This window comes from Halichoerus grypus, chromosome 7 (genome assembly GCF_964656455.1).
Source record: "Halichoerus grypus chromosome 7, mHalGry1.hap1.1, whole genome shotgun sequence".
Lineage (NCBI taxonomy): Eukaryota > Metazoa > Chordata > Mammalia > Carnivora > Phocidae > Halichoerus > Halichoerus grypus.
The window spans coordinates 55,040,618-55,068,436 of NC_135718.1; the positions used below are offsets into that span (position 1 = coordinate 55,040,618).

At 41.1% G+C, this 27,819-nt stretch overlaps 1 protein-coding gene across 1 annotated transcript in view; it reads left to right on the forward strand.

Annotated features, from left to right (window-relative positions):
- The first annotated feature begins 4,445 nt into the window (after window positions 1-4,445).
- PPA1 (inorganic pyrophosphatase 1) overlaps window positions 4,446-27,819 on the forward strand; it is a 34,594-nt gene continuing 11,220 nt past the window's right edge. The window contains exons 1-6 of the mRNA XM_036122862.2: window positions 4,446-4,641; window positions 7,262-7,320; window positions 20,488-20,541; window positions 21,397-21,516; window positions 23,475-23,561; window positions 24,822-24,948. Coding sequence (XP_035978755.1) covers window positions 4,578-4,641; window positions 7,262-7,320; window positions 20,488-20,541; window positions 21,397-21,516; window positions 23,475-23,561; window positions 24,822-24,948 — 511 coding nt within the window. The 5' untranslated portion in view covers window positions 4,446-4,577. The remainder of the gene's footprint in view (window positions 4,642-7,261; window positions 7,321-20,487; window positions 20,542-21,396; window positions 21,517-23,474; window positions 23,562-24,821; window positions 24,949-27,819) is intronic.

Consider the following 27,819-nt stretch of genomic DNA (forward strand, 5'->3'; position numbering starts at 1 on the left):
TTCCCCAGGCAGCATCTCCAGGAGCAACTCTATCTCCAGATAAGGCAGGCCTGCTGGGCTTCAGTTCCTGACCATGGGTCCTGAGCTCCTCCCTTTGGGTGACGCTGCTTTGTCCTCCCGCCTGGTCCCTCTAGAATTCCTGCTGTTGCTAATCTGTATCTGGCTTCTCAGCTCTTCTATCACTTATTGACTGACTCTCTGTTGTTAAAGTCCCTCTGGTTTAAACATTTTGAGTAGTTTTGGTCCAGTCGGACTCTATCTGATACCCCATCCTATGTATACATTTTGGAGTAACTATTGATCACCGATGTCTCAAACTTTGTGCGATTTTTTAAAAAAGAAAGATACATTTGATTGTATATATATTTTAAAGATTTTATTTATTCATTTGAGAGAGAGAATGAGATAGAGAGAGCATGAGAGGGGGGAGGGTCAGAGGGAGCAGCAGATTCCCTGCTGAGCAGGGAGCCCGATGCGGGGCTCGATCCCAGGACCCTGGGATCATGACCTGAGCCAAAAGCAGACACCTAACGACTGAGCCACCCAGGCGCCCCATTGTCACCATTTTTAAATGTAGAGTCCAGTGGCAATAAGTACATTCCCATTTTGAGCAGCCATCAAGGGCATTCACCTCAAGAACTTTTTCTCTTCCCAAACTGAAACTCCATAACCATTAAACAATATCTCCGCATTCCCTCTTTCCCCCAGCCCCTAGCAATTTCTACTTTCTGTGTCTGTGATTTTGACTCCTCTAGGTACTTTATGCAGGTGGAATCACACAGTATTTGTCCTTTTGTGACTGACTTGTTTCGCTGAGCATAGTGTCTTTAAGGTTCATCCACGGAGTAGCGTGTGTCAGTACTTCCTTCCTTTTTCAAGCAATCAGTCCCTCGTCTTCTACTCCATCCAACCAATGACGAGTTCCACTGATTCTACCTTAAACATGGCTCCATCATTGCTCTTCTCTTTTGCCGCCTACATCCAGGGACCGGTCAGCATCTTTACCCTTGGCCACTGTGGCCGCCTCCTCCTGGGTCTCCTGCCTCTAGTCTTGCTAAAACTTCAATCCAGGCTCCAAGCCACTACCAGAGCCATTTTCTAAAGCAATTCTAATTGTGCCCCTTTCCTGCTAAAAACTCTTAAGTTGCCCATTGCTTTTAGGGAAAAGTTCAAACCCTACATCATGCCTTCCAAGGCCCTCCACCAATTAACCCTGACCTACTTCTCTGGTCTCATCTCTTAATAATCCCTTTCTGGTTTCTGCCTTATCCTCTTCATCTTATTAACCCCTTCTCTGCCTTCTGGTCATAGGTTAAGTCTCACTTCCTTGAAGGAGCTCTCTCTTCCCATAATGCAATGCCCTGTACTTACTTTATCACTCTACTTATCCACATTTATTGTAATTATTTGCTGAAGTCTGCCTTCCCTTTGGACTATAACTTCTTTGAGGGCCAAGACCGTGTCTTTCTTTCTTCTTCTTTTTTAAAAGATTTTATTTATTTGAGAGAGAGAGACAGAGAGAGTGAGAGAGAGAACACGAGCGGGCTGAGAGGCAGAGGGAGAAGCAGACTCCCCACTGAGCAGGGAGCCTGATGTGGGGCTTGATCCTGGGACTCCCGGATTATGACCTGAGCTGAAGGCAGATACTTAACTGACTGAGCCACCCACGTGCCCCAAGACCATGTCTTTCTAAGTGCTACATCCCTACCACCTAGCAGAGACAATGACCACAATAAGTGTTAAATAGAACTTAGTTGTAGATTTGAAAGTTTTCATGTTACAGGAGCTGTAGGTGGAAGTTGATACCAAATATACACAGGAGATAATCTAGGGAGAGGGTACCTCTAGAGACAGAGAACATGAGAAGTAAGAAAGACAATGCTGATTAAGATGAAGTGATGAAGACAAAGCTAAGGGGGAGAATGAGAAATGAGTGGCCAGAGGAGTGGCAGAAATGTCAGAAGAGAATGCAGTCATAAGCCAAAGAAGAGAGACCATCAGAAAACTGGAGGCACCCAGCAGGGTCAACCACAGCAAAGAGGACAGGATTGAAAAGACGTGCCACTGGAGTTGTTACAGAGCAAGAAAGATCATGTCTGGCAGCAGCTGGGTTTATCCTTTGTCAAACTACTATACTTAAGAAGGTATTATCTGCCTCCTTTTCATTAATTCCTCTATCCATTAGCCCAGCAAAGATTCATTAAACATCTGCTCTAGGCCAGGTACTGTGCGAGGCCCCAGGGAGATAGAGAAACAGAACAACATCCACTTGAGCCTATGGATCTCACCACCCCTGCCTGCAAGGGAAAGTTCCAAAGCACTGACTTGTGGCCCAGCAAAGCCAGGGTGTTGCGTTTTATTGGAGGTGATATTAACTGGCTTTCCTAACGTACTCGATGAAACAAATTGGTGTGCAAGTCCAGAAGTCAGCAAGACTTTGTTATCTTGCTCTGAGCTGGCAGGAGGCAAAAGGGAAAGTGCCTGTAGTACACAACTGCATCATGTCCATCTGTTCATAAGTCAGCCACAGACAAGATTCTGGGCTCAAAGGCAGAAAACTGATAGAGCAACTCAATCCAAAGAGCACCCCCTTAAGAAACTCCCTGAACTTAATCCTACGTAGTGGTCACTCTGCAGAGATTCCTTTAACTTCCAGTAATACATTGTATTACTGACTAAATTCCTGCTCGACTCTTTTTTTGCCTGCCCTGTGTTCCAACTGCAGTAAAACAGTGTGGTGTACTGTTCAAAAGGCCAATGAGTCATGGCCTTCTGAAAATTAATGGGAGTCTGAATGGAGACAAGAGAGGTACACTCTAACTCATTAGAAAATTATCTTACTAGGTTTTCTTTTAATACAGGGGTCATCTCATTTTCCATAGTAGACACCGCTTTGAAATAAAAAAGTTTAAATCAAAATGTCTTTAAAGCATATTATCTTTGGCTAAGCGGGCCAAAGGTTACTATTACTTAACCTTTGGTTAAGCGTCCAATTCTTGATTTCAGCTCGGGTCATGATCTCAGGGTCCTGGGATCCAGCCCTGTGGTGGGCTCTGCGCTCAGTGGGGAGTCTGCTTGAGGATTTTCTCTCTCTCTCTGCCCCCCACACCCCTCTCCCTCTCAAAAATAAATCTTAAAAAAAAAAAAAAGCATATTTTAATGCCCCAGAAAAACGAGATCTTTTAAAGGAACCCAGCCCATCAAACTAGGCATTCTTTGAAATATTATTATATAATCAAATTAGTGAATAATCAGTTCCTAATTTATAATTTGGATTTTGAAATACACTTCATTTTTTTTTTTAAGATTTATTTATTTATGAGAGAGAGCAAGTGAGAGAGAGCAAGAGCCAGGGGGAAGGGTAGAGGGAGAAGCAGAGTCCCTGCTGAGTGGGGAGCTGGATTCCAGGACCCCGGGATCATGACCTGAGCTGAAGGCAGATGCTTACCCGACGGAGCCACTCAGACACCCCTGAAATACGCTTAAAAAAATATGTATGTGTGTGTGTGTGTACATACACATACATACATACAGGATTGGGGAAGTAACTGATTCAATTAATCGACCACAGCCTCAATCAGACTTTAGCTGTTGGGGTCTGGCCTGACTCATTAGAACAGAAGTTGATAAAACAAGCTCCAAGGAACTTATGCCTGAGAGAAATGTGCTCACGGGACTCTGAGTGCATGCCTGGACCTTCCCAATGCTTACAACTGAAAAGTCCCTGGGGACCCGGGGTGGGTTGAGCAAGGAGGGGGGCAGAGTGAATCCTCCTTCACTGGGGAGGGTAGAAATAGCAAGTCATACTTCCACAGTGCTTACGACGAGCCAGGCTCTTCCTCTGACTCTTGACATGTATCAACTCAGTTAATCATCCCAACAACCCCTAATAGTTACTATTACTATCTCCATGTCCCAAGATGAGAAACTGAGTCGGAAAGGTTAGCAGCAATTTGCCCGCTGTCCCACACTAGAAAGTGGTAGAGCTGGTCACTCACCTGGTGGCCATTGTGGGGACGGGGGTTCAGTAATATGCCTCAAATTCGCTTAAACATGCACACCTTTAAGATCAAAGGCAGGGCCTGCCTGATGACGCATGTGACTTCGGAACTCCTTTTGAGACAATTACTCTGGGTGTGGGTGAGAGTTCCCTGGGTGCACGGTGGGGGAGGGGTCGCCGATCAATTCCCAGCTGGCGCAAGCTGAGAACTTGGGCCTTTACTGACCTCTGACAGAGTCCCACAGCACTCGGGGCGCTGGCAGAACACCCGCCGAGCCAGAGCTCGCCGCCAGCCACGTGGCCCAGCCTGGGAGCCAGGACGCTGTCCCGCGAGGCGGGGCCGAGGAAGACGGGCTGGGGCGACAGGACGCGCGGGCCGGGCGGAGTGCGCCTGCGCGCGGGGTGGGCCGGGCGGGGGTGGGGTGGCCTCTTAAAGCCGTTCCCCGCCCCGCTCGCGGCGCCAGTCTCCGCGGTGCGCAGGCGCGGAGGTTTCTCCTTGTCAGTCGGCGCCGCGTGCGGGCTAGTGGCTCTGTGGCGGCGGCGGCGGCGGCGGAGGCGGCGGCTAGTCATCGGCATCATGAACGACTTCAGCAGCGAGGAGCGCGCCGCGCCCTTCACCCTCGAGTACCGAGTCTTCCTCAGTGAGTGTCGGCGGCCCACGGCCCCTCCCCGCCCGCCAGCCCATTCATTCCCGGCCCTCGCCTCGCCTCCTGCCCGGGCGCCTGCGGCCCGCGCTCCGCCCCTCGTCCCGGGCGCGGGCCGGGTTCTTCGGGCTCCCCGGGGCCTGGGCCGGGCTGGCCTCCGGTTTCACACGTCGCGCTCGCAGGCGGGACGGCGGGGCTCGGCGTTCCTCTTTCACACGCGCGGGCCGGGCTAGTTCTGCAGGTGTCCTGCTCGGGCGGGCACCGTCTGATGGGGAAAGGAAACCACTGAGTCACCCTAGAAAGGTGTCTGGGGGTAAACTGATCCTCGTAAGAGGATTGCTTGATTTGGAGGAACTGGGGCGGGGTGGATGACTCCCTAAGGACCTTAATTCCTGAACTGTAGCTCAGCTTGTGCGCACCAAGCAGGGTCAAATCCAGCCCCGCGTTCTGCAGACGGGGAAACTAAGGCCGGGATCAGGAGCCGTCAGTGGACGACCGAACCCCTCGCCAGGGTACGCTCCTGCCCCTCCCGCCGGGGTGTCCCCGGTAGCACAGATGCTGGGAAGGCGCCTGGTGAAACAGAAAGCTGTTGCCTTCAAGTCAAACAGGTGACGTCAGTCTGGGAAGCACGAGTGAGAAAGTGCCAAGTTTTGCCCCTGGGCAGGGAATCGGCATCTGAGGGGGACCCACCCCAGGTCCGCGCCTGAAGCTGCGCTTAGAGCCCAGCACGCTGCGGGCTGGCTGAGCTCCGCTTTCCCTGGCGCACGACCTTCCGTCTTGCAGGTGGAGGAAAGCCAACTCGGGTTTATCTTTATCTCTACCCATCTCCTCCCCAAGCCACTAGGAATAGATTATTGGAGACAACGGAGGCGTTCGAAAATGTGTCACCAAAGGTGTTTCTAATTTAACTGTAAAGAACAGTTTTACTCGGAAGGCAACGGGCAGGTGCCCCGAAGTCTTTGCGTGTGGTGTGTGAAGGGCAGGAAAGAGCAAGATAGAGGGGACGAATGGAAATACGAAGAGAAAGAACAAAGTCCCTAGCAAAAAGTAACGTGCTGTGGGAGGAAAAAGAAAGTGAACTCAAGTTTACACATGTCGCTGAAGGTTACCAAGCAAAATCCAGGAAGGATGGGACTCCCCATTTTATTTAATTTCGGAGTTAAATAAGGGCAGTGTGGGAACTTTTGACGAATAATTCACTAACTTATTTTTCCTGGATTTAGTGTTGGCTCCAGAATTTATCTGTAGGAGGGATTTAGAGAGGTGACCCTAGAGTTTGAAGGTGGAGGGATGATTGGGGAATTGTCTTCAAGCAGTATTCAAACAGCAGTTTTTACTTAGGTTATGTAATGGTAGTATTTGATGGCCATTATGGAAGACCATAGCCACTCCTTGACTTTGGCACTGGCTAAAGTAACTTTTTATCAGATAGAACTCTCTGGGACTTAGGAAATAATAATTAGAAACAACTATGCAATAACATAATTTTAAGGGTTTTTTTAAATCATAGATTTCTTAGCACCCTTCCTTAGTAGAGGATTTTTTACCTCTGTAATGTTATATTTGTCAGTCTCTTTAAAACTGATAGTGGAGGGGCACCTGGGTGGCTTGGTTGGTTAAGCGTCTACCTTCTGCTCTGGTTGTGATCCTGGGGGTCCTGGGATCAAGCCACATGGGGAGCTCTGCGGGGAGCCTGCTTCTTCCTCTCTGTCTTCCTGCTGCTGCCCCTGCTTGTGCTCGCTCCCACGCTCTTTCTCTCTCTCTGTCAGATAGATAAAATCTTAAAAAAAAAAAAAAACCTGTTAGTGGATAGGATTGCAAAGTCACAGCTGACTTTGAAGGGATCATAGTGGGACAGGGGATGGTCACTGCTCAGTTTTTGCTATTCCACCTTGGTTTTTAAATGTGAAGGGATACTGTATGGACTGACCCTTAGGTTTCTTAAAGAATAGTAAGGAAGTTTTGAAATTACTTTTTGGATATGGTAGTTAGGTCTCTAGAATATAGAAATTACCTGTGAAAGTGTTGTTGCAACTAGATTATCCTTAAGAAATATAATAATCTAAGATGGCTCTGTCTTCCTGGAACATGACTTAAGACAACAGGGTTTTATAATTCAGCAAGTTGGTCCCCCTGCTTCTCCCCAGCACAACTATTTCATTAGTTCCGTAAACCATTAACTGATGTAAGATCAGTCCAAAACAATTTGATCCCCTTTTATTTACCAGGCACTGCTAGACTCTGGGGATACAAAATGATAGAAGGCAGCCCCTGTCCTCATTGTAGAGGTATCTGTTAGACACCTAAGGAAAGCATAGGATGAAAACTTAACCCAATCTTGGAGGGGTCAGGAAGGTAAAGTATACAACCAGTTTTTCTGGTGTGGGAATAAAAAATGTCTATGTCACTATTCTGGTGAACGGTGTTGATAATGGGGGGAAGCTCGGCAAATGAGGGAGCAGGGGGGCGGATATGGGAAATCTCTACCTTTTTTTCAATTGTATTGTAAACCTAAAATTACTCTAAAAAATTAAATATTTTTAAAAATGTGTACTTAATGCATCTGGAAATAGTTAACAAAAAAATTAGTAATAACTTTTTCTAATTCATTTTGCAGAAAATGAAAAAGGACAATATATATCTCCATTTCATGATGTTCCAATTTATGCAGATAAGGTAAGATGTCCTCATTTAAATGTAGTTTCTCTACTCAGATCAGTTAGTTCTACATGAATTTTTGTATATATCTTAATAAATGCTTAAAATGCGTTATTGTGCTGTGAGTTAAAGGTACATTGACTAAATAAGAAGTCAGTCTTAAATCCAGATTATTTGGCTAAAGAAGCAACTATAAATTGGGGAAGGAGTAGAGGAACAGACACAAATGTTTTAAAGCTGCCTTGGTTTAGGGGCGCCTGGGTGGCTCAGTTGGTTAGGCAGCTGGCTCTTGGTTTCTGCTCAGGTCATGATCTCAGGATCCTGGGATTGAGCCCCTCCTCATGCTCTGCACTCAGCGGGGACCCTGCTTCCGGATTCTCTCTCTCTCTCTCTAAGTAAATGAATCTTTAAAAAATTAATAATAAAGTTGTCTTGGTTTAAAGAAAGAAATCACATTGGTCTTTTTGTCTGTGTATTTGGAACTAAAATCTTAGTACTTCATAAGTGGTTTTAAAATTAACCAGGTGGGGGCGCCTGGGTCGCTCAGTCGTTAAGCGGCTGCCTTAGGCTCAGGTCATGATCCCAGGGTCCTGGGATCGAGCCCGCATTGGGCTCCCTGCTCAGCGGGAAGCCTGCTTCTCCCTCTCCCACTCCCCCTGCTTGTGTTCCCTCTCGCTGTGTCTCTCTCTGTCAAATAAATAAATAAAATCTTAAATAAATAAATAAATAACATTAACCAGGTAGCCAGCACAAAATTTGGGTTGTGGGATATTTATTAAACAGCAAGAATAAACTAGAGTATTCAGTGACTACAGGAAAATTCAGTACTTTTAATGGATTGGTAGAGTTAAGACGCATAGTGTTAATAAAGGTTAAGTCTACAGACTTTTTTTTTTTTTTGAGAGAGAGAGAGCGGGTGCACAAGCGGGAGAGGGCAGGAAGAGGCAGGGAGTGAGAGAGAGAATCTTAAGTAGACTCCACGCCTAGTGTGGAGCCCAATGGGGCTCACGACCCTGAGATCATGACCTGAGCCAAAATCAAGAGTTGGATGCTTAACCAACTGAGCCACCCAGGCACCCTAAGTCTACAGACTTTTAAAAAGAGAGGTCTTTTTATGCACACCAGTAAGCTGAAGAAACCTCACAAATTGATAGGTTTACCACAAATTGGTAGGAATCTTACACTGCTAGGGAAAAATGTCTACAGCTATATATTCCAAAGTCCTCCTGATCCTTTGGAAGTAGAATTGCTAGTGACTCTTTCTGTTTTTATTTTCATTTTTGCCTTTTTATATTTTCTAATCTTTTTACAAAGAGCATGCATTATTTGTACAAATTTAACTAGTTATTATTTTTTTAATTCATAGCTTGTTTTAGCCGCCTTCCCAATAGGAGAAGTTTGTACTATATTTAGGAACCAACACAAGGACAAATGTCTGCTTCTTTTTTATACCTTTAAAAATTCTTTTTGGGGCATCCAGCTGGCTCAGTCTGTGGAGCATGTGACTCTTGATCTCAGGTTGTGAGTTCGAGCCCCACATTAGGTATAGAGATTTTTTTTTTTAATCACCTCATGATGATGGAGTTTAAAGTAAACTGTGCAGACCCAGGGGTCCCTGCTGAGCACAGCCCCACACCCCACAGGGTGGGCCACTGACTGCCCAACCCTCACTCTAGCGGAAGCCCTCTGCTGCTGCTCAGCCCAGGGATCCCGGACGTCCCACACTTAGCAGAAGAACAAACTGCAACCCGGACCCCAGCCAGAGAGCCTGGGATCCCAGAAGACACACACCGCCAGTAGAGGAGGGAGCGGAGAATTGGCAGCAACATCCAGAGCCTGAGTGGGAAGTTGGAGGGGCGGGCTATTGTGTTTTTTTTGTTGTGGTGGTGTTATTTTATTAAATTTGTCCTTTTCTTTTTGTATTTATTTTGATGGACACCATCCTAAGCTGCCCTGGCCTATGTGCCTGTCAGGTGTGTCTGGTGGGGAGGTGCCCCGGCCCCTCCAAGACTTCAGGGTTTCCGTTTGGGTCTAGTTTAGACCAGACTCATGTGTTGCTTCTGAGGAGCCTGTCTGAGCTGGGCTCCAACTGGAGCCTCTGGCCAGTTATATGCCACAATTACAGGAGGGACCTCTAATTGGCGTGTGTTCTCCTGTGGGATTCTCAAAGCTGTGTTTATTCAGAAACTAATTTGTTACATCTGATTTCCTGGCAGTTGATATGAACTGCAGGATCCTTCCCTCCTCTTGAATTGGCATCATTTGATTGGCTTGATTATCTGTTTGGTGTATAATTAATATATATCTATATATATCTCAAAGTCTTTACAGTAACCTCTCACACCATTTTGAGTAGTTAAGGGGTATAAAATGATGACTGAAAGTTTATTGATGGTAACTTGACATATAGATGTGCTAAGGAAGAAAAATGTTTTCTTGACATAGAGCTGTTTTTTTGTGTTTCTAAGTGTCTTGGTCCGTTTGGGCTGCTCTAACAAAATACTGAAGACTGGATAGCTTATCAACAGCAGAAATTTATTGCTCACAGTCCTGGAGCCAGGAGGTCTGACATCAGGGTGCGAACATGGTTGGGTGAGGGACCTCTTCTGGTCATGGACTTCTAGCTATGTACTTATGTGGCGGAAGGGGCTAGGGACCTGTCTGGAGCCTCTTTTATAAGGCACTAACCCCATTCATGAGGGTTCCAACCTCATGTCTTAAACACTTCCCAAAGGTCCCACCTACTGTACAATCACCATTGAGGGTTAGGAATTCAACAAATAAATTTTGGGGGGAACAAACATTCAAACCATAGCTGTAAGTAACTGGACAATATTCTAGCCAACAGTCAGATGCTTCTAGCAGTTGCGGTGCCGAGTTTTCCAAAATAGGAAACGGAGACTACATTTTGGTGCTGTGTAAAACATCTTTACTCAGATTATTCTGCGACTCCTTGAAATCTTGTATGGGACTGGTTGTGGTGATAATCTGGGATTACTCAAATGAAGACTCAGCCTTTGTACCACTCTGGGCTGGCTCAAAAGCACAAGCTCTTGTAACAACTGTGGATTTCACCAGTGGTCCAGACCTCAGTGAACCTCAGCTCTTGAGATTCCTGTCTGAGAAGCAGGAAAGAGTTCTTTTGTTTTGTTTTTAAGGAAGTTTATACAAAACACAAAAAAGGGTGTGGTACACAGAAATTATTTTGGATTATAGCCTAAATAAAAGATCTGATTAATTCCATTTTTTTTTTTAAATTCCAGTGTGATTAAGTTTCTGTAAATACATTTTTATGTGTGTGGCTGTTGACTTTATCTCTACTATGGTCAGTCATTTGAGGGGTGATGATGAGGACTCTGTCAGCTCTGCTAAGGAAAAATGCCTCAAAGGCTTAGATTTTGCTCCATGTCAGAACTTCTCAATGTGGACAGTTTTCGATTTAGTATATATGCCACTAGGTAATCAGCTAGTTCTGGGAATCCTTGTGACTCAAACACTCTGCTTGGATTATTTCCAAATCCATTGAGTGGAAGAAGGCAAAGGCAAGGACTCGATGGATTTTGTCATTTGCTCTAGGTCTGTTTTGGGTCACATATAAAAATACCTGTAGCTCAGAGTATCTTCTGTCATAAAACTTCTGAGGTAAAGAAGTTTTTAAAATCCAGAGCATAGCATAAGCAGTGTGAAACACTGAGTAGATTAAGTTTGTCTAAATCTTAAAATGCTCAAACGTCATGACTTGATATTTACACTTAGGAGCTTGGTATTTTTCTGTTCTGTATCTTAAACTTCGATGTTAAATACTTGTTCTAACAATGTAGGCTTCTGTTTGTTTTCCAGGAACTGTTGGGAGGATATATAAATATGGAACTATGTTTCTTTTTTCCTCTTCTAAAAAAAAAAAAGTCAAGCATATAATCAAATAGGTTGATGCTTCAGAAATTTAACAGAATATTTTTTGCAGTCGTCTATCATTCTCTTTTTTTTTTCTTTTTTAAAAAATTTTATTTATTTATTTGAAAGAGAGAGTGCAAGAGAGCACAAGCAGGGGGTACGGCAGAGGGAGAGGGAGAAGCAGCCTCCCCGCTGAGCAGGGAGCCCGATGAGGGACTCTATCCCAGGACCCTGGGATCATGACCTGAGCCGAAGGCAGACACTTAACTGACCGAGCCACCCGGGCGCCCTCTTTTTTTTCTTTTCTAAAGATTTTCTTTTTGGGGGCCTGGGTGGCTTGGTCGTTAAGCATCTGCCTTTGGTTCAGGTCATAATCCCAGGGTCCAGGGATTGAGCCCCGCATTGGGCTCCCTGCTCAGCGGGGAGCCTGCTTCTCCCTCTCCCACTCCCCCTGCTTATGTTCCCTCTCTCACTGTCTCTCTGTCAAATAAATAAATAAAATCTTTTTTTTTTTTTAATATTTTATTTATTTGACAGACACAGCGAGAGAGGGAATACAAGCAGGGGGAGTGGGAGAGGGAGAAGCAGACTCCCCGCAGAGCAGGGGGCCCGATGTGGGGCTCAATCCCAGGACTCCGGGACTATGACCTGAGCCGAAGGCAGACGCTTAACGACTGAGCCACTCAGGTGCCCCAATAAATAAAATCTTTAAAAAAAAAAAAAAAAAAAGATTTTATTTTTAAGCTATCTCTACACCCAACATGGGGCTTGAACTCACAACCCCAAGATCAAGAGTCGCATGCTCTACCCATTGAGCCTGCCAGGCGCCCCTGCAGTTATATATCATTCTTAACTTTTTAGAGATACTATCTCATGGTACCTGAAATCTTTAGAGGGGATATACTCAAGTGGATGCTTTTTCGATTACTCACTTCCTTAACAGGGTGTGTTTTGTTCTGAATTTTCTGTTTCTTTTTATAGACAGTTCCTTAAATGGAAATTTTTAAAATGTCGCTGAATTAATAATTTAAACACTTCCCCAACTTTGTATGTATATGGAATGGGTTTTCTGGATTTTTGTTTTGTTTATCTTTTGGTTTCATGTTTTCTAAACCAAAGTTAGAACTGGGAACAGATGAAAACTGATGATAATTAACTTAATCGGCATGTCATAACTGAGAGTAAACTCCTATTTCTCCCCGCCTCAAATGAGCTTGCAGGTGACTAAATTTTGAAAACAGATATTCTAACCATAATCTCTGTGGTGTGTCAACTTTGTCAAAAAGATAAAGTTGGGATGGATGATTAAATATGCATATAACATACAGCCACAATGCTTGGCTTTATAGGAAAGTCTCAGTAAACAATAACCAAACAAATAGGATGATGATATTGAGCACAATGACTGGTTATTTCTTTAGCCTTTCAGAGCTCTATTTTATAGAGTAAAAATCATTGAATCGGGAGTAAGGAATCTTTATTTTAGTCCTGGTTTTACCACTAACTGGCCTTACAATATTGAGCAGGTTACTTCACCCCTGAGCAGTGTTAATCTTAGTGGGTGTTTTTAGATTACATTCTGCACTGATGTCCCATGATTCTGTGTATATAGCTTATTGATGAAACCTCATTTAAGATCATTGTAGAGGCGCCTGGGTGGCTCAGTTGGTTAAGTGTCGGCCTTCGGCTCACGTCCTGATCCCAGAGTCCCGGGATTGAGCCCTGAATTGGGTTCCCTGCTCAGCAGAGAGCCTGCTTCTCCCTCTGCCCCTCACTCCACTTGCTGTCTCTCTTGCTCTCTCACTCCCAAATAAATAAATAAAATCTTAAAAAAAAAAGATCATTGTAAAAAAAAAATAAAGGTAAAAAAATATTTTTACTGGGGCACCTGGGTGGCTCAGTCAGTTGACCATCCTACTCTTGATTTCGGCTCCGATCATGATCTCAGGGTCCGGGGATCGAGCCCCGCCCTGGGCTCCACGCTCAGGGGGGTGTCTCCTTGTCTCCCTTTCCCTCTACTCCCTCACAAGCACAGCAGCATGCTCTCTCTCTCTCTCTCTCAAATAAATAAATAAATAAATCTTTAAAAATATATATTGTTACTATTTGTTGAATGCTTCCTGTACCTTAGGTACTATGCTAAAGCCCTTTTGTGGATTATATCATCTAGCCATCATGTCATTCTCTGAGCTGGGTTCTTTTATTAGCCCCATTGTCCAGGATCAGCAACTAGAATTCATAAGTGGTGGTGGCAGGCTTGAAACCCAGGCATTCTGGCTCAGAACCTGTGGTCTTTTTTTTTTTTTTTTTAATTATTTGAGAGAGAGAGAGCATGCGGTGGGGTGAGGAGGGCAGAGGGTGAGAGAGAAGCAGGTTCCCTGCTGAGCAGGGAGCCCTGGATCCTGACCTGAGCCCAAGGCAGACGGTTTAACCGACTGAGCCACCCAGGCACCTCTCAGAAACCTGTGGTCTTAACCACTGTGCTATACTTCCTTGAGTGATTCTGTATGTGGGGTGGATTTTACTTCGTGCCTTTTATATTTTCCAAATTTTCTACAGTAAATATCTCTTTGATAATGCAGAAGAAAAGGCTTTATTTATTTATTTAAGCTTAGAATTCAAAGGAAATGCATAAGAACTTTTTTCCTTTGGAAAGGCTCTACAGTCTTCTAGTCCAGGGATTCTTGGTGACCTCCGGGCACTGAAATGGCCACGGATGGGTTTCTGAGGTTCTGTGAACTCTATGACACTTAAGATTTGGTGTAAATGTGCATTTTTCTTGGGAAAAGTTCTGTGGTCAAAATTGTTAGTCATTGAAAATCATAGAAAAGTGTGACAGCTGGAAATGCAGTCTTTTGCTTGATTTTATAAAGAGAAGAAAGTAAACAGATTATGGTTATAATATGTTCTTAAAATTTAGTTCTCTTAAAGCTTATCTGAGTGGGGTGGATAGGAGCTTATTCTTAGTTATGACACGTCAATTAAGTTTCTTTTTTTTTTTAAGATTTTATTTATTTGACAGAGCACAAGCAGGGGGACCGGCATCCAGAGAGAGAAGGAGATGCAGGCTCCCCACTAAACAAGGAGCCTGAGCCCAATGCGGGGCTCGATCCCAGGACCCTGGGATCATGACCTGAGCTGAAGGCAGACGCTTAACTGAGCCACCCAGGTGCTCCTCAAATAGACTTTTATCATTTGTCAGTGAAATAATTAGGAATCCATTTACTTTTTCTTTTAAAAAATTTAAAAAATTTTTTTCAGCTTTATTGAGGTAGGATTGACAAATAATCATGTATTTATGGTATACAATGTGATGTTTTGATGTATGTGTACATTGTGAAATGATTACCCCCAATCAAGCAAATTGACCTCTTCATCACTTCACATATTTACTTTTTGTGTGTGTGGCAAGAATGCTTAAGATCTACTCTTTTAGCAAATTTCATTAAACCACGCTGTACATTAAGATCTCCAGAACTTAATCATCTCATAATGGAATGTTTGCACCCTTTGGTCAGCATTTCCCCTTTTCCTCTAGCCCCTGGCAAACCACCATTCTACTCCGTTTTTATGAGTTTGACTTTTTTAGATTCCACTTATAATATAAGTGAGATCAAACAGTATTTGTCTTTCTCTGATTTATTTCAGTTAGCATAATGTCCTCCATGTTCATCCATGTAATCACACGTGGCAGGATTTCCTTCTTTTTTAAGGCTGAATAATATTTGCGTGTGTGTGTGTGTGTGTGTGTGTGTGTGTACATATATTTATGTATATATGCCATATCCGTTGATGGACATTTAATTTGTTTCTGTGTCTTGGCTATTGTGAATAATGCTACAGTGAACATGGGAGTGCTCTTTAAGATTATGATTAATTTCTTTTGGATATATACCCAGAAATGGGATTGCTGGATCATATGGTAGTTCTATTTTTTGGGTTTTGAGGAACTGCCATACAGTTTTCCATAATGGCTGCACTAATTTATATTCCCACCAACAGTGCACAAGGAGGAATCCATTTACGTTTAATAGCTTAGAGTATATATCTTGTAATAAAACTGACTTAGAAGCCAAAACCTAAAACTAAGGGTTAAGAGCCATTGTCACTTGGTGAGCACTTAATAAGGTATTATATCCTTAGAAATGATGAAATCTGGTACACCTTTTTTTTTTTTTTTAAGATTTTATTTATTTATTTGACAGAGAGAGACACAGCGAAAGAGGGAACACAAGCAGAGGGAGTGGGAGAGGGAGAAGCAGGCTTCCCGCTGAGCAGGGAGCCCGATGCGGGGCTCGATCCCAGGACGCTGGGATCATAACCTGAGCCGAAGGCAGACGCTTAATAACTGAGCCACCCAGGCGCCCCTGGTACCCCTTTTCAAAAGCACCTTTATGGAGCTGGAACATTTCCTTATTCATTATGTGAGCTCTTCTGATAGGGATTTTATACTCCAAAACTATTCTAGAGATTAAAAAAAAAAAAAAAGGCAAGCAGCCCTTGTTTTTTATTAGCCTCTTGCTTGATGCCTAATCTCTAGATATATTTAGAAAAAAATCCTTTCTACCACCACTGTTTTTCTGCAAATTTTATTGCAAAACAGAAAAATAAAAGGAAGGATGATGGAATTAGAGTGGTTTTATATTTCCTCCTATGTCTGGCTTTTGCTTGACTCCTGACGGTATCCAGAGAAACACATGATGGGTCAACTTGGAAATGCTAATTTAAGCTACTTACATAATTTTGCAATATAGCATGTCATATTCAGTAGGCTTCAGATCCAGTGTTGGAAACAGATAAGTCATGGGGTGTTCAAAGGTCTCCCAGTAAAGACACATTTAACTTTACTACTAAGATTCATCGATGGGATATAATTAAATTAAGAGCATGTTCCCTATATACACATACTTAACTGCCTTAGTAATAATAGCCTACCAAATAGCTATAGCCTGTTCATTAGTAAACAGCTCATTAGACTACTAATTTGACCCACAAGAAAACTGACCAGTTTGGAGATGAAACCTGTGATCACCATACTACTGTAATATTTCTGTTTAATCAATGAAATTAAAAGACTAATCATGATATAGGTTACATTTCTTCTATTCCTAAAATACTTTTATTTAAAATCTTTTTGATTTTAGGGACGCCTGGGTGGCTCAGTCGGTTAAGTGTCTGCCTTAAGATTAGGTCATGATCTCAGGGTCCTGGGATCGAGCCCCACCCACATCAGGCTCCCTGCTCAGCAGGGAGTCTGCTTCTCCTTCTCCCTCTGCCCCTCTGGCTTGTGTGCTCTCTCTCTCTCTCAAATAAATAAATAAAATCTTTTTAAAAAAATAAAGTCTTTTTGATTTAATGGAGTGATGTAATTAATTTTAGCCTTAAGTTTTCTAATCTCCTTAGGGTCTGGACACCTTTAACATTGACATTCTTATTGATGAAATTATTATAAACCTGGGAAGTAAGACTGACTGTTATGTCTCTGACTTTGGGAAGTCAGAGCTAAAGCTATGGTTCACCTTTCCTCTGCCTCCTACAGACTTGTCAAAATCATACTAGGGATACTAACCTCTTCTTCCTTCCTTCCTCTGAAACTATAAATAAGGAGCTGAGAGCTTGATGCCAGAGCAGGGATTTAGAATCAGAGCATAGTAGAAGTGGGGAACAGAGTTCTGAGAAGCCCTAACAATGGGGATAATAAAACCACAGATCCAGGATTGAGCTAAGTCATAATTGAAACCAGTTGGGATTAGAGAAAAAAGGCATGGGTGGTACTAAATATCCTAAAATCTTGTCTCAGTATTTTATTTTATTTTTTTAAAAGATTTTATTTATTTATTTGATGGAGAGAGAGATAGCGAGAGCAAGAACACAAGCAGGGGGAGTGGGAGAGGGAGAAGCAGGCTTCCCGCTGAGCAGGGAACCGGACACGGGGCTCAGTCCCAGGACCCTGAGATCATGACCTGAGCCGAAGGCAGACGCTTAACGACTGAGCCACCCAGGTGCCCCTTGTCTCAGTATTTTAAATGCATAAACATTGGAAATGTAAGAATGCATAATTTTTTCCAATTGTTAATTGTAAAATCCCCATAAACATAAGATTGACCATCTTAAGCATTGCTGAGTATACAGTTCAGTGGTGTTGAGTACATTCACATTGTTGTGCAAACATCGCCACCCTTCATCTCCATCACTCTTCTTGGGCTGGCAAAACTGAAACTCCATGCCCATTAAACACTAACTCCCCATCCTCCCCCCTCCCCCAGCCACCTGGCAGCTACCTTCTACTTTTTTTTTTTTTTCCACCTTTCTACTTTCTGTCTCTATGAATTTGACTCCTTTAGATACCTCATGTAAGTGGAATCATATTTGTCCTTTTGTGACTGGCTTATTTCACTTATCATGTCTTCAAGATTAGCGGTGAACAGAATAAAAGCTCTTTTAACTCCCTAAAAGTTGGATCTCCAGATCAGGTTGTTTCTGTGTGGAGACCTCAGGCTGGGGACAGCTGGGGGGGTCCACAAACCTGGGTGAGGGATCTTGTCTGTAAAATGAATGTTTAGCACATTTTCAAGTGTTCATCCAGGTTATAGCACGTGTCAGAATTTTCTTCCCTTTTTTGGGTTGCTTCTACATTTTAGATACTGTGAATAATGCTGCTATAACATGGGTATACAGTAATTCTATTTTTAATTTTTGGGGGAACTGCTGTTTTCTGTAGTGGCCATACCATTTTAATTTCTACCAACAGTGCACAGGAGTTCCAATTAGAATGCATAATTTGACAGTAAAAGTGTTTCCAGCAATGGAGTAATTCGTTGGATTTCTTATATTGCCCTGAAAATCCTAAGGGTCACTGGTCATGTGAACAACTCCCTGAATTGTGGCCATGGTATCTAGGAGAAATCAACTATTCTTTAGTGGTAGTTCCTGCTAAAGAATGAAGCTCCTGTTTTATATCAAAATACTTAAGTAACACCTCTGTTGGAAAGAATGACTAAAAGCTATAAGCTCATTGCTTTAAAAAAAAGTAATTACTATGGCATCTCCAAACACTTGAAAATGTGCTAAACATTCATTTTACAGACAAGATCCCTCACCCAGGTTTGTGGACCCCCTCCCCGCCCAAGTTGTCCCCAGCCTGAGGCCTCCACACAGAAACAACCCGATTGGGAGATCCAACTTTTAGGGAGTTAAAAAGAGCTTTTATTCTGTTCACTGCTAGTCTTCAGTGCCTGGAAAAGTAACAGAACAGTGGCACTCAAGGATTCATTATTTGTTGAAAGAAAATGAATGAATCGGCTCTGAGGCTCTTTACAGGATACTCCTTGCTGTTTTTTGGCCTAGCTAATTTCTAAAAAGCACCAAACCTTCAGGCATTTGGAATTCTTCTGTTTGCAGTAGAGTTATCTTACCATTTTCAGAAAGATGTTTTCTTTCCTGTAATGTTGATTCATTCTTTCTTTGCTAGCTAGCTTCCCATTATAGTTAGGTAGGTTTGTAATATTAGGTAATGTGGTTTTTAAGGATCTGTACATACTTATTTAATTCAATTAAAATGTTCAATATAGTTACCAAATTTCGAATTCCTATATTTTAGCTCTATTTGCTACTTTTTTTCTTGAGGTGATTTATTCATTTGGTAATGTTTTCTTAAAAAAAATAAATAAACCAGTCTCCTTGGTTTTTGCTTCTTAGTTACTCTTTCATGTGGTAACAGCACCATCTTGTGAACCTTTAGGATATTGCTGCTGAAAACTTAACGTCCTGCCTCGTTCACAAACAGAGATCTTCCAATACCTGAGGAGTGGTACAAGATAGACGTAGTTCTTGAAAACATATAGTGGGTAGAATGAAATTTAATCAAGGATTGGGTCTACCCATGAACAATGTGTTACTTTTTCTAAACCACACAGTTATTACTTTACAGGGATAGAGTACTTACTCAGTCCTGGACTTAAATATCTCCTTTTTTTGTTGGTTTTATGTTATATCAAGTAGGTGTTAAAAGAGTCTTGGAGCAGAAGCTTGTGAAACGATTTAGCCTCCCCCAGTTTGACCATGAACTTAAATAAGTGACAGAAGTTTTAGACTGTGAACTCTGTACCTTTTCTGTTTGGTTAAAAGGAACAGCAGGGTAATTATTGGCTTGAAACCTTTAACTTACTCCCTTGCAACTTATCAGTCCCTGTTTTCTTTTTTTTTAAAGATTTTATTTATTTATTTTATTTGACAGAGAAAGTGAGCACAAGCAGGGGGAGAGGCAGGCAGAGGGACAGGGAGAAGCAGGCTCCCTGGGGCTCACTCAGGAGCCCGACCTGGGGCTTGATCCAGGACCCCGGGATCATGACTTGAGCCGAAGGCAGACGCTTAACGACTGAGCCACCCAGGCGCCCCTCAGTCCCTGTTTTTGATGCAAAGTAGCAGAGAAGTAGTCCCAAGAAGTGTGTAACTAAGTGATTTTCATTTGAAGTCCACTTTTAAAAACATACATTTTATAAAAGAATAATTGCTGATTTGGTTTCATGTATGCCTTTTGCAGAGGCTATAAACTGAAAAACTGCATTTAAAGTTTTATTCCTTGGTGAAAATAATTTTCTGACCATTTAGAGCTCAGTTTAAGGCTGTAAAATAATTACAGTAGAACTGCCATGGGTTAAAATATTTTTGGAACTTATGTGCTCTTCAATGTCAAACTTCTTGTCTTTTTGAGGAGTACTTGATTTTTTAAAAACAGCCAAGTTGGGAGAATAATGTGGGTAATCAAGCTGATTGATTTTGTATGAGACTAAAACTAAAGTATGACAAAGTAATTAAATGGACTTGGGGTTTGTCTTACAAACTGCCTCTGAAGTCAGAGTTCCAAAAACATCTTGAGCAATTGCAGCTTTCCCGAGGAAGTGAATAGCCTTTAAGAGATGATTGCTTTGAAGATGGCCTTCCTCAGAGATACAAGTTCTGTTATGTTTAAAAACTGTTTCCTTTCTTTATAGGAACATTCTTACCCACCCCCCAACATTTTATTATGAAAAATTGATTACGTTTGCTAAAAACATACAAAAAGTTGAAAGAATTACACCACCACCTTGATTCTGCAGTTATTTTGCGTATTTGCTTTATCTCTTCATTTATTAGTCGGTCTGATTTTTTTGATGAATTATGTTGAAAGCCCATTGACTTCAAAGGTCCTATCCAATGAACAGTTTAACTTTGGAAGAACTAGGGCATGCTCACTGAAGGAGGAGAATCTGACCATCCTGTGCCCATCTCCATTCTTTGTTTTTTTTTCAGGATGTGTTCCACATGGTAGTTGAAGTACCACGTTGGTCTAATGCAAAAATGGAGGTATGTTTCCCCTTATGTTGATAATTAGATTTAGGATATTAATTTTGACCTAGCCACACTGATTTGCTCAAGGGTTCAACAGCTGAAGTCGAAGGTTTTCTTGCTAGTCCAGTCTGTTTTCCAGTTGGATCTCCTGTTGCCTGCTAATCTCCCACTTGGGCTCCAACTCAAACATTTACTATTGGCAAATATGCTACGGACTTTCCTTCCCCATACCTTTGCTTCTGGTATTCTGGAAGCCTAGAATTACCTTTTTCTCCTGTCTTGTTCCGCTTAAGTCCATCACTGACTCCTCTACAGAGTCAACGGGCTTTCTTTAGTTATGCCAGCCACCTGTGATTTTATTGAAATTTCTGTTGCATTTTGTTAATTTCTTTCTGATGATACCTAATAGGTTTGGCTTTTTGTTGTAGATATTTGTTATGTATTTTATATCACTTAATTAAGCTTTTTGACAGTAACCACATTTTGTATATATTATATACTCAAATATTTGAATAATTTTAAGTGTTTTAAAGGAAAGTTTAAGCTGGATAATATTTATTTTGCCCTTTAATAAAAACCTTAAAACATTTATCAATGTTAGGATTTATTTCAGGTAATTTTAGTTTTTGCTTTCTGGAATAAGTAAATGTTTTTTTGTTTGGTTTTTTTCCTTCTATATACCTCAAATAAGTTTTCCACTTAAAGGCTGATTATGTAAAAACTTTTAATCAAATCATAAAAATGTTAGAGTTAAAGTAAGTCATTAAAGTGGAATTAGGGGATGTGCATTCCATAATTCATTTCCTCAAATTCTTATTTGAATAGTGTTTTATATCCAAATATACAATGATTTGAAATTTTTTATTTCAGATAGCTACAAAGGACCCTTTAAACCCAATTAAACAAGATGTGAAAAAAGGAAAACTCCGTTACGTTGCAAATTTGTTCCCTTATAAAGGATATATCTGGAACTATGGTGCCATCCCCCAGGTATGTCTCTGTGTGATTGCTCAAAATGTACTTTTTATCTTATAAAAAATTAACCTACTGCTATTAGTGAAAAATATTTAAACACATGCAGAAAGTTTTTGCTATAGTAGATTTTAAAAACATAAGAGTAATTAATTTAATACTGCCTCGAACAACTTATTTTCAAGATAAACTAAAAGATAAATGTTTACAATGTTTAAATTCACATTTGAAAGTTTGTTCTTTTCTGAAATCTTTATTTTTCTATATGGTCTGGTTATAAACCACGCACATGGTTCCTTTGCAGAATGAGGGGCAAACCTATTATGGAGAGCCTGAATAGTCTCGTGGTTGAAAGCACTGATGTTTGGCACCACATCCCAAGTCTGCCATTTGCTAGCTCACCTAACTTGCCTTTCTTCCTTGCTGACACCTTCTTCCTTGCCGACACCTATCTCCCCAAGATATTACTAGCACTTAGCTCTAATGGCTGTTGAACCTAACACATGTAAGCTTTTATGTTGAGAGTCCTGATTTCTTCTTAATGCCAGTCTTTTTTGTGGTAAAGTAGTAAGTGGGGTTCTGTTTTCCTAAACAGCCAACACTTTGAGGAGGGAGGATATCCGCATTGTTTACCAATTTATCCCCAGCACCATGCCAGTGTGTATAGTAGGTTCTTATTTAATATTTGAATGAAGAGTCACTAGAATCATGTCTATTATGAGTAAATGATGGATATTTAATTCCGGTTTAGCAGGCTAATGCCTGTGGTACTTAAGATTTTTACATGAAATATTCAATTTTACTTTTTTCCCTGTTGATAAATTGTTTGTTTCTATTAACCATTAAGTCTATTAAGTGGAATCTACTGTGAAACAATCTGTAAGTTACCAAAACATAGATCAAACTCCTCGAGCTTGTTAGGTAATCACAGAGTTGTTTGTCTGCCTTAATTATAGCACTTCACTTTGTACTTCAGTTGATTTAGTAGTTAGCCTCAAAATACTATCCCTTTGGGAAAACACTGCTGAAAGACTTATTCTTCTGGAGGTTGGATTTGGCTTTGTTGTATCCAGTCTTCCTTTATGCCCCTTCACTTTTATGTTTTTGCCTTTACTCCAGCTGAGTAGGCAAACAAATCTGGTAATTAAGTTCTAGACTGGGGGAGAACTAGAACAATAGCTACATTTTTAAACTTGCAGTCGAGCACAGGCCAGCTGTTCCTTTGTGAGATGCTTTACAAGGACTCAGGAAATAAAGCCAGCGATTGAAAGCTCCAGAAAATCCTGATTAAACTTTTCAGTCTTGGCTCCTGGGCAGTGATGACACTTTTGCCACCAGAACATTTCATTTCCATTTTAGTACTATTGTCTACCTACCTTTGTTTTGGAAATTCATTCTAAGGAAAATCTAGTTAGTAGGAGATAGTGAGCCTGAAGAGTTCATCAAACGCACTTTACTTTTAATGTATTTTTTACGTAAATATTTGGTTTTGTATTTGTGTTTGCATGTTGTCTCAGCTATTAGGTGGTTGGTTTTTGTTTGTTTTGTACAGGATCGTTATTGGGAGTGTGCCTGGCTCAGTCAGTAGAGCATGCGACTCTTGATCTCAGGGTAGGGAGTTCGAGCCCCCCACATTGGGTGTAGAGATTACTAAAAATAAAATAAATAAATAAATAAACTTTAAAAAAGAAAGAAGATCATTTTCTGTTTTAAAGCTTAAAGTTAGTTTAATATATGTAACATAGCATATTTAGCATAATAGCGCCCTAGCATTTAATTACAATTATTTTGTCTAGTGAAGATTCTTAGATGTGAATAAAGAATTTCTTAAAGATGAGAAGAAAATAGCTGAAGATTCATATTTTTGCAGAAAGACTCATGGGATGTGACCTTTTAATGTCAAACACAATCCACGTTGTCAGTAGCATGTATAGGAGTGATATACTCTCAGCCTTATTATTGTTATTACTCTTTAGACTTGGGAAGACCCAGGACACAATGACAAACACACTGGCTGTTGTGGTGACAATGACCCCATTGATGTGTGTGAAATTGGAAGTAAGGTAATGGGCTCTGAAATATTTTTCTGTAGTGTCAAGATGATGGTCATGAGGTGTACAAAGTTCATCCTTTAAAAAATACTGTGAATAAAATATATGAGTATTAACAAAATAATGATGTTTCTTTGATAAGTTAAAAGCTTCTAGTTCATCTAAGCATTTGTATAATTTGTGCATTGAAACCTAGTCTAGAAAAGTGTGTCTATCCGCATGTGTGACTGTACATACATGTGGGAGACATAGGTGTGTTCTGCATTGCTTCAGAATGCAGATGACGAGTCAGTAGGTGAAGAGTACCTGGAGGCAAATTTCATCTCAATGGAGGGCAAACCTTGCCTAATGATTGGGAGCCGTCAGTGAATTGGCCTATGCAAGATAACCTGATGAGCTGGAATTTCTTTATCATGGTCAGAATTTCTTTATCAAGTAGGGCTGCTCTAAGATTATGACTATAGTTATATTTCTTTATGATCTTTCTCAGGCTCAGGGAAATGTTAACTGAAATGTTTTTAACTCATAAAGTTAAGTCATATTGTATGATTTGCCTAATTCAGTCATTTCTACAAAGTGAAAAGCAAAGAAAGCACATTTATTTATTTATTTATTTATTTATTATTTAAATTCTAGTTAGTTAACATATAGTGCAATATTGGTTTCGGGAGTAGAATTCAGTGATTCATCACTTACATACAACACCCGGTGCTCATCATAACAAGTGCCCTCCTTAATACCCATCACCCATCTAACCCATCCTCCACCCACCTACTCCAGCAACCCTCAGTTTGTTCTCTGTCACTAAAAGTCTCTTATGGTTTGTTTCTCTCTCTCCTTTTTTTCTTTTACCCCTTCCCATATGTTCATCTGTTTTCTTTCTTGAATTCCACATATGAGTGAGATCATATGGTATTTGTCTTTCTCTGACTGACTTATTTCAAGAAAACACATTTAAGTATGAGTTTGAAACATTATGGAGGATTTATTCTTTGGCACAGTGAGTGACAGTTCAAAAAATATGAATTGTCCTGAACCATGCTACTGCTTTTCTTAGGGCCTATAAGTAATAAGGGTACCTATTTTCAATTTTGATGGGACTGACAGGGATTTGCTTGCTTAGCTTTTTTTAAAAATTGCTCAAAGGAACAATCTTAAGGTAAGTTTGCAGGAACTTGGCATTTTCCGTATTTCCTGTTATCTGCCAAGTAAAACTTTTCTTCCAAAGGTTCATTCTGTAGTATTGTCCTAACTGTGGTTATTGACTCTCAGGTATGTGCAAGAGGTGAAATAATTAGGGTGAAAGTTCTGGGCGTACTGGCTATGATCGATGAAGGGGAAACTGACTGGAAAGTCATTGCCATTAATGTGGATGATCCTGATGCAGCCAATTACAATGGTAAGGAAATCTGAAGATCTGATCTATATCTAAATCTTATGCACCACCAAACTTAACCTATAATGACAGAATTGCCTTCAGTAAGCAATAAGGAATAAGCCCATGCCCTCAAACTGTTCAAGAACGGAGAAGCAAAACATTGGACCAAAGCATTGTTACTTCACATAGTGAACTTCCTAGTAATTAACTAGTAATTAAACTTTCTCTTTCATTCCAGGAAAGAAAAAAACTGGTAGTTTGTGTTGACTGTTTTCTCTCTTTCTTCTATACATACTAGCATTCACTTGCTCTATTGATTTATTTAAAAATATTCTTTATTGAGATATCTGCATACCATAAAATTTGCTGTTTTAAAGTATACAATTCTATGATTTTTCATATATTCACTCAGTTGTGCAACTATCACCACTATCTCATTCCAGAACATGTTCCCCACCCTAAGAGGAAGCCCCATAGCCATTAGCAGTCACTGCCAGTTCCCACTTCCCACTGTCCCTGGCAACCATGAATCTATTGTGTGTCTTTATGGACTTGCCTGTTCTGAACATTTCGCACAAGTGGGATCCTATGATAATGTGTCTGTCTGGCTTCTTTCATGTAGCATCATGTTTTCAAGGCTTATTTACATCATAACACGTATCAGGACTTCATTCCCCACCTCCACTTAACACAAAATTCACCGTTTTAACAATTTTAAAATGTACAGTTTGGTGGCATTTAATACGTTCACAAGGTTGCGTGACCATCACCACTGTCTAGTTTCAGGACATTTCATCACTCCAAAGGAAAACACTACCTCTAAGTGGTCACTCCCTAGTCCCTGCTCTTCCCAGGCCCTGGCAACCACTAATCTGCTGTCTGTCTCCATGGATTTCCCTATCCTGGATATTTCATATACGTGGAATTTCATATACGTGGGGCTTTTTGTGTCTGGTTTCTTTTACTTAGCATAATGCCTAGGTGCATCCATGTTATAGCACATATCAGCAGTCCTTCCTTTTTATGGCTGAATTCTATCCATTGCATGGATCTATGCCACATTTTGTTTATCCATTCATCTGTTGATAGACATTTGGGTTGTTTTTGGCTGTTAGGAATAATGCTGCTGCTATGAACATTCCTGAACAAGTTTATGTGGACATATGCTTTTAATCCTCTCAGATACAGATACCTAAGAGTGGAGCTGCTGAGTCATATGGGGACTCATGTTTAGCCTTTTCTGGAATGGCCAAACTCTTCCAAAGCAGCTGCACCATTTTACAGTCCTGCCACTGGCCATCAGTGTTCCGATTTCTCTACTTCCTTGCCCACTTGTTACCTTTTTTTTTTATTATTATTATAGCCATTGTAGTGGTATGTTTTATTGTTGGGTTTAAGAGTTCTTTATGTATTCTGGATACTAGACCTTCAAGATACATGATTTACCTGTATTTTCTTCCATTTTGTAGATTGTCCTTTAATTTTCTTAATGAAAGCACTCAAGTTTTCCATTTTTGTGTAGTCTAATTTATCAATTTTTTTTCTGTTTCTTCTACTTTTGGTGTCATATCTAAGAAACCATTACCTCTAGTCCAAAGGTCACAAAGGTTTACACTTAACGTTTCTTTCTAAGAGTTATAAATTTAGCTCTCACATTTAGGTCCTTGATCTGTTTTATGTTAATTTTTGTATATGGTATGAAATGGGAGGTCAGCATCATTCTTTTGGATATGGACATCTACTTGTCCCAGCACCATTTGTTGAAAAGACTATTCTTTTCCCCCATTGAATTGTGTTGGCATTATTATTAATCAGTTGGCCATAAATGATGGGTTAGTGCTATAATTTGATTGTCTGAGTCCTTTTTGAAAAAGAAATGTTTATACCTTGTAACTCTGTCTTGTTATCATGACTATTTTTATATTAATCATGACTCTAGTTAATGATCGAATCCATTTTAGTTATTGAATTGGTCTTCTTTTGCCTGTCTGAAATGGGTCTCACTGGACTAAAATCAAGGTGTCAGCAGGATTGTGTTCTTTCTGGAGGCTCTAAGGAGAAATATTTTTCCTTGCATTTTCTAGCTTCTAAAGGCTGCCCACATTCCTTGATTCATGTCCCCACTTAAAAGCCAGCAATTCCAAGGCAAGTCTTTATCACGTCTTCTTCCCTGACTCTTCTGCCTTCCTCTTCCACATAAAGACCTTGAAGATTAAACCCAGCCAGATAACCCAGGATTATCTCCCAGTTTCAAGATCAGCTGATTAGTAACCTTAATTCCATCTGCAACCTTCATTCCCTCTTCCCATGTAACATGACATACTCACAGGTTCTGGGAATTAGGATGTGGACAGTCCTCTGCTCACCGCGAATGGTGACACTGTAATGGTGGATATATGATACTATGCACTTTTCAAAAACCTATAGAATTTTATAGTAGCAGAATAAAGCCACACCCCTTCCAAAGTTGTCTTCCTCCTAATCCCCAGAAACTCTGAATAGGTTACTTTACATGGCAGATGGACTTTCAGATGTGATTAAGGTTAGGTCCTTGAGATGGAGTGAGTATCCTGGATTATCCAGATGGGCCCCATTTAATCCCATGAGTCTTGAAAGCAGAGAACCTTTCTCAGCTGTAGCCAGAAGGAGATAGCAGAAGAAGAGTCAGAGAGAGTCAGAAAGAGAGAAGGATAAAGAGAGACTGACTTTTTGTTTCAGATAGTTCCGTACTGTTAAAATATTGTACAGTGAGAATGCATTCATTCCATTTGTTTATACCCCTTGACAGTGATTCTCGTGATCACTGTGTCCATTTTCCACGTGTGCTGCTTACATAAGAGCACAGGCACTAAGTGGCATGCTCTGGCCACAGTTAGGGAAGCCACACCTGTC